The 6,910-nt window shown below is 40.9% G+C and overlaps 1 protein-coding gene across 1 annotated transcript; it reads right to left on the bottom strand.

Annotated features, from left to right (window-relative positions):
• Window positions 1–461: 461 nt before the first annotated feature.
• On the bottom strand, window positions 462–4,821 carry mymk (myomaker, myoblast fusion factor). Its single transcript, XM_034117540.1, has 6 exons — window positions 4,687–4,821; window positions 3,796–3,910; window positions 2,483–2,631; window positions 2,009–2,125; window positions 884–1,024; window positions 462–698 (listed from the first exon to the last, which is right to left on the bottom strand). The coding sequence occupies exons 1-6, from the start codon at window positions 4,819–4,821 to the stop codon at window positions 462–464; spliced, it is 894 nt and encodes a 297-aa protein (XP_033973431.1).
• Window positions 4,822–6,910: the final 2,089 nt, after the last annotated feature.

The following is a 6,910-nucleotide window of genomic DNA, read 5'->3' as shown; positions in this document are numbered from 1 at the left end:
TTTACTGGCTTGTCTGAGCCACCGTCTCCCTGTTCTTGCTGTGTGTGTTCTTTCATAGCGCGCTGCCTGTCTTCAGCTCTGGACAAGTGCTTCAGAGAGCTCGGTTCTTATCTGGAGTTTGAGGGCACCAGAGGCCTTTTTGTTCCTGCCTATGAAGTTTATAACTACCTCAGGTTACTTATGCTTTGCTACCTGCTAGCTACAGTGGCTGGTTGATGCCTAAAGTCGCTTCTGACCTTAAATATTCTACCAGCAAAACATATTTTTTTGGAATAGAAAGGAACGTCCACATGATGGTTGGTTTCCTGCTCAAGAAGATTAACTTACCAGCCACATACAAGTTTATCAGAATTTGGCTGACAGGTATTTGGTGTTTTTCCTGTTTCCCGCTCATAGTCAACCATTATCTATCGCTCTTCAGGTTTAAGTCCTCCTATGTTAGACAGCTATGTGTTTTGGGTTCACTTCCAGCCGTTCATCTCTTTGAGCTTGCTGATGCTGGTCCCTTTGACAGGTGTTGAGGGTGGTGGGTTGTAAAGAGGCAGGATGGGGGTGCTACAGCGTCCTGTCCACAGCTTCTCAGTGGGGACTGTCCACACGGTCCGAGAAGACTTCTTCTTCGTCTTGTCCTTCGTCTTGTCCTTCGTCTTGTCCTTCGTCTTGTCCTTCTTCTCTTTAGTGGTTCCAGGGGTTACGGACTGGAGAGGGAACAAGTAGGAAGCAGGATTAGGGTAACATAAATGATATCTGAGCTTGACTGACATCAATTATGCTCTGTTAGAGGGTCACTTGATATTACCTTTTACTTTCTATGTAGATCAAACAACCTACTGTGTTAGTCCTATCAATCCTCTCATATTTATAATAAATAAATATAACGTACGCAGCAGAAAAGAGCAAAGCAGCTGAGTTTGGCAGCATTTCGTCCTGTTCCTGCGTAGCGGTTCTTCTTTGGCAGCAGCAGTATGAAGGACACAGCCAAAGACAGATGGTAGAAGCTGTGGACATAGGCGTAGTCCCACTCCTGCAGTGAAGTGAATAAAGCCCATATTATTCAGGGTCATTTATTTTATTAATGAGTACATTTTCTCTGTCTGATGACCTCTTAAATGTAACACAAAAACACAACATATTTTAACAAAAGATACAACTGCATAGCAACTTCTGACATTTCAAGTAGACATTTAAAAAAATGTATGTGATGGTTAACTGCCTAGCCAATGTTCTGACAGCCCATTATTCTGAAACCCCAACAGCCCCGAAAAAAGTTCCCTTTGGTCCAAGAGACTGTTACCCGAAATGCACACACCCATTATTACACTTTCCGTGAAACAAACGGAAACACACAGCTAATTATTATGCAGAATGGGGTAAAGGCATGTCCTGATCTACGCTGTCTTTGATTGACTTTCCGTGAAATGTTTACCATCATCATAACCAATTAGACTCCATATGTCTAAGCCGAACAGCCCTATCAATGGAGTGGTGCAGTACTAAGTCCTAAAACCCGGAAAAGCGTTTCCCATTTTGCCCCTTCAGATCCCTCGTCTCAACGTTTTTTTGAATGTGCTTGTGATTAGAAGCCTGGAATAAGGTCTGTGGTTAACATAACCTGAAGAGATTGGCACGTTTCTATGACATAGAATACGCCAGTAAATACTCCACTTATTAATGAAAAACTAGCCAATCAGAGGCAGGGAAGTGTGGGTTATGCCATAGTAGGAAAAAAACATTGTTTATGTCAAATATTTGATAAAATAATGAACCATGCACCTGATCAATGGGCCTTTGGAACAATGGGTGTTTATTTTCTGGGTTACAGACTGTTGGATAAATGGGCTTTTGGTCCAATAGGACATGTTTCAGACCATTGGTGTTTTGCAATTATGGTCCATCGGAACAAAGGGATGTCCCTAAATCCTGTTAACAATGTAAATAGGTGGCAATTCATCGTATAATTGTACTTTTTTTTAATGGGTTAGGATTGTTATTTAATGACAAAAGTCACCTCAAAGTAGAAACGCAGCATCAGAGCAAGAGCACCAAAGCAGCATCCCGGGCCGACCTGCTGTGTATACACAGACTTTTCCGGATACACAGCCCTCAACTGCTTCATTTTCTGTAGCTGAAACACCAGGAGTTCAGAATAATGTTAGCTACAGATTAGAATGACAAGGAATTCGAGTTGACAGTAAGAGCAAAGACAAGCTGCAAAGGAAGAAGAAGATAAGTAGAGAAGGGTGGAAACAACGGAAAGTAAAAGGACAAGATGGAATTGGGAAAGTACAAAGAAAATAATTTAAGAGAAGAAGTCAAGAAAGATAGGACAGAAGAAAAAGTTGTTCTAGGTCAATGAAGATGGTGGATATGTAAGAAAGGAAGGAAATGGAGAAAGGGGAAGAAAATGGTGGATAGGACAGAGAATTGATTGGATCATAATGTATGCCTTGTAACAATGCCCTGTTAATCTAAAGCTACTCACCCATTTCACAGTGATGATAAAGACAGCAGATCCAATGGGTCCAGAGTAGATCCCATAGCCCCAGCGATCCTGATAGATCCTCACAGCGGTTGTCAAGACTCCAAACATAGTAACGCTGGAGCGCTGGGGTTCATCAAAGTCACCCAGAGCTGGGACGAGGAGACACATACTGCATGTTAGAGACATGTGAAAGGGGGGCCCGCTGTCGAGTGAACTCTGGAGCAATTACATTTTCGTATGAACACCAGCCTTTAACATACCTATACATACAGGCATACATTTTTTTTGAAAGTATAGGCTATAGCTAACTTAGGGATTTAGAAAAAAAGTAAGCTTGTTAGCTAGCTAAACGTTTTAATAAATAGTATGGCAAAAAAGTTACTTCCACACATCTCTGAATAACCAAACGGAAATGTCCAACAGTACTCAGAGTCTGGAGTGCGCTTCGGTGATTAGAGTATTTACGATATTAATTTACTTCACGAATACCAATGTGACCACAACTAGCTTATTTTCAAACGAGACATAATTAGCCTAGCTAGTGGACTGATGTCCCTCCGCCTCATTTTGGTATTCTCCATGAGGAATTTACACAAATATATATTTAGTACAGCCAAACGCTGGATGCTGGCCTGCCAGGCAGTAATGCACTTGCAAATGAATCCGTATCAACGCACCAAAATTCAGAACAGGTCTAGCATAAATAGGCCCAAGCACATTCATGAGCTGGTCCATCTAATGAGCATTTCATTCTTTAAAACTTGAAAAGCCATTTTTAAACGTGATACACAATACCATTACTATTAGTCTAGAATGAAAAAGTCAGCTGTCCAATTTGGCTTTTCACAGCATAGGATTTAAAGGGCTTGTTACAAAAACCACAGGGGCGTATTTGTGTGTGTATGTGTGTGTGTGTATGTGTCTGAGTGTGTCTGTCTGTGTGTGTGTGTGTGGAAATATGAGAGTGAAAGCAAGTGAGTATGAGCACATGTGAGCTGAACTCAAAGACATAACATGTGTTATCAACAACTGCTGCGGGCAGAGCTGCTTGTTTTTAACCTTGTGCCTGGGAAGTGTAGTTGACGAGAATTGACTTTTGTTTTCAATTTTTTGAGGGGTGTAACATTTTCTTATTGCTTGCTTGAATTTACACAACAAACAGTTCTTTTTTAAGAAAGAAACAGAAAGTTGTGGAATGGAAGACTTCTGGTCTTTTGAAAAGTATCTTTCTCAAGGTCATGTCATCATTTTCAACATCGTTTCAGGAAAATCCATGTAGAAAAGATAATACAATACTGTTAACAAAGACTTACCTATCAGTGTGACCCACATGGAGAGAGCGGTGCTGTAAACACTGAAATACTCCAGAACATCGTATCTCATGAAACACAGGATGGAGAGGCCTGGTCCATCACATGCATGGTAGATCTACAGAGAGACATACAAGTTAAACAGAAAGCCACAGTGGTGGAGGGTATGGAAGCCCATAAGGGACTTTATTAAAATGATATTATAAACTTGAAAATTACAATGATATACCACAATAGCATTAAACATGTTCACATGTGTATTTTTATTATAACATTTTACTTTGGAAACTTGAATGAATATTTGAATGTTATTGACTACACAGGGGCAACAACTTTGTTAATTAAATGTCAAACAGCTTTTCCATTTCTATTTTTATATGGTCATAGAACACCCATACAATTATTTGAAATTTAAAAATAATTATACAAGGAGGTTAATGGTTAGTTAAATAAGTTACAAATCAATGAACAACCTTTATATAGAGTCTGTATACAGCTCGGTACCAATTGCAATTCAATTTAATTGATATCCTAAATCTAGAAAGTCTTCTCTCTACTTTCCTTTCTATAAGCAATTAGCAATGCTCACATATTTGGAGTTATATGGAGAAATAGCAAATAGTTTATTTATATAGCAATTAAATTAATATCTGAGTTTCATTAAATATGAGGTTATTTCTACATGTTGTCACTTAAAGTTGTTGCGAGCAAAGCCTTAATAGATTAAATGAGTGACTAGGTAGGATATGGATTAACATATTGTATACTTGATTTATTTGACATAAAATGAACTCTAAAAAACATGGATATGAAATAAAGTATAAACACCACAATTAAAGAAACGCAATCCACACAAATTCAGTCTGTCACATGAAAACAGAACCATAAGCCTACCGCAGTGAAGAACATCGTGAAGAAGTAGACCATGGCCTCCATGTGGAAGCCCCTCTTGGCAGCCACACTGGCTGTAGGCAGAAACACCAGGCTGCTGACTGTCGGAAGAAGCATCTTGGCAATAAATGAACCCATTGTGAAGGGACAGCAAACACAACTCAAAAATAATTATCCTCTGGGCTGCAGATGTTCCTTTGTCTTTGAAATACTTTTTAATAAAGAATTAGTGAAAGTATAAAAAGAAATGTGATGGAAAGAAGGTCCTTTAGTCCTTATTGTCTGTGACCGGTGAGTCTAGAAGTGAGTGGATGAGCTAGAGAATGCAGCACACACACTCCAACGCAGAATGGACACACCCAGCTGCCCAGTTTGGCCCTTTAAAGTTTAAATGTCCCCTAGGCTGGCAAGTCAACAGGGGCCTGTATGTGCAGTCATGGTTGGGCAGCTGTTGGCATACCAGTGCAACATGGGAGGGGTTGTAGGCAGAGCAAGGGCTAGCATGCCATATTGTAGCATATCTGCATTCTAGGAGCTTCCAGCCAGGGTTGAACTATATTATTATTAGTGGTTGTTTTACCTGTGTGGTGCTATAGAGTGGTAGAGGAATGATGCATTTGACTGTTTTACATTTTTTTTCAGACAAAGCTCTCAATATACCGGTCCATCTTCGTTCCTACCCTCACCAATGGTCAGGAAGGATGAGTCATGATGATTTGCGGATACAAAGCGGCCAAAATGGGTTTTCTCAGGAGAGTGGCTGGCATCTCCCTCAGTGATATGGTGAGAAGTTCAGTCACACAGGAGGGACTTGGAGTAGAACCGCTGCTCCTTTGCTTAGGAATTGATCCATTTCAGGTGGTTGAGGAACCTGGTAAGCGCATTTTGAGTCAAAGCAGTTTGAGCTGGGTGTTTAAAAATTAACAACAAGTCCTTGGCAATCAAAGGTTATAAAATTATGGTGGTGATGTTATATATATATGGCAGATTTCTTTTTGTCTCATCTTGGCAAAGCCATATTTGACACTGTACTGCACTGTTGTCCCCGAGAGTGGATTTCTGAAATGATCTAATGATGGTGGTGAGGCAGCAGTTGCTCTCCTCTGCACTCTGCTCAGCTGTTCCACCTGCTTGAGGGCTTGAGGAAGGGACACAAAGGGTGCAGTATTACTGAGGGGCTTCACCCCACGCCTCAGATTCTCAGAGTGTTTCAGTAACCCGAGCTGCCAGGGCCGAAACCCTGCAGTGGCCTAACCACGCCCTCTGCGGGTGATCTGTGCCGTGGAAGCAATGGTTTCAATATTTCGTATTGTGCACATACATGTAGCACAATATAAAAGAGACATTCTCCTGGGTAAACTGACTGTGCCTCGATGTCAGGTCACTCTCAATGACTTTTGGTGAACACTATTGGTTCTCGTAAAGGTTTGCAACTTCCTGTGAGAAGAATGTGCATGTGTCCTCCCCACCTGTGGGTGTGAAAATAAATCTGCTACAGTGAGGTAAAGTGGAGTGTGTCTTCATTTGGCAGAATAAGTCAGATGACCCCACCCCAAGCCCCTACTCACCCTTTCAAGAGTCAGGAGGCCAAAGAAGTCATGTCTAGGGTGTACTTTGGAATGCACCATGTGAAAGTGGGTCCCACCATGCATGCACAGTTATGGACAGCAGGGTGGACAGTAGTTGAACATGCAGCTTTGTTTTGATTGTTGGGTGTCTGTGTTCATGGACATGTACACTCTTGGACACTTCTTATACAGCCAATGGCTAGTATCCCAGCACTTATAGTCCAGCAACTGGCAATCCAGAAGCCTAAAATCTTCATTAACCCTTGTGTGGTGTTCATATTTTTGTTATTCAGCCAGTGTTCGTGGGTCTGGTGGACCCGCTGCCTTTTTGGGTTTCAATTCAACACAATCAAACTATTTTATGTTAAAATGCTCAACAGATGTTTACTTCATCCCAATTACAAGCAATATAAACAGCATATATGGTTAATATTTGCCCTTTTACATTTGTTAGATCACATTAATGGATTAAAGTGCCAGACTCAGAATTCTCAGAAATGTGATCCTCACATTCTGAAACATCTTCCTCTTCCTCTACATCATCATCAAATGGTTCTCTCTCTTCCAAAATCATTTGCAAGCCCCTCTGAGCAGAGAATCTTTTGGCCATCTTGATCAGTTGTGATAAGGACCCAAACTGGCGAAGCTTTATTTATTGT

Source organism: Trematomus bernacchii, unplaced genomic scaffold (assembly GCF_902827165.1).
Source record: "Trematomus bernacchii unplaced genomic scaffold, fTreBer1.1, whole genome shotgun sequence".
NCBI classification, from domain to species: domain Eukaryota; kingdom Metazoa; phylum Chordata; class Actinopteri; order Perciformes; family Nototheniidae; genus Trematomus; species Trematomus bernacchii.
Note: the sequence above shows the minus strand (reverse complement) of the source record. Positions and strands in the feature narration are given on the sequence as shown.

Coding starts and splice junctions, on each gene's coding strand:
- mymk (XM_034117540.1), bottom strand. CDS start 4,821: ATGGGTTCATTTATTGCCAAGATGCTTCTTCCGACAGTCAGCAGCCTG. Junction 3,911..4,686: donor TCACGATGTTCTTCACTGCG/GTAGGCTTATGG, acceptor GTCTCTCTGTAG/ATCTACCATGCATGTGATGG. Junction 2,126..2,482: donor TTATCATCACTGTGAAATGG/GTGAGTAGCTTT, acceptor CTGGTGTTTCAG/CTACAGAAAATGAAGCAGTT.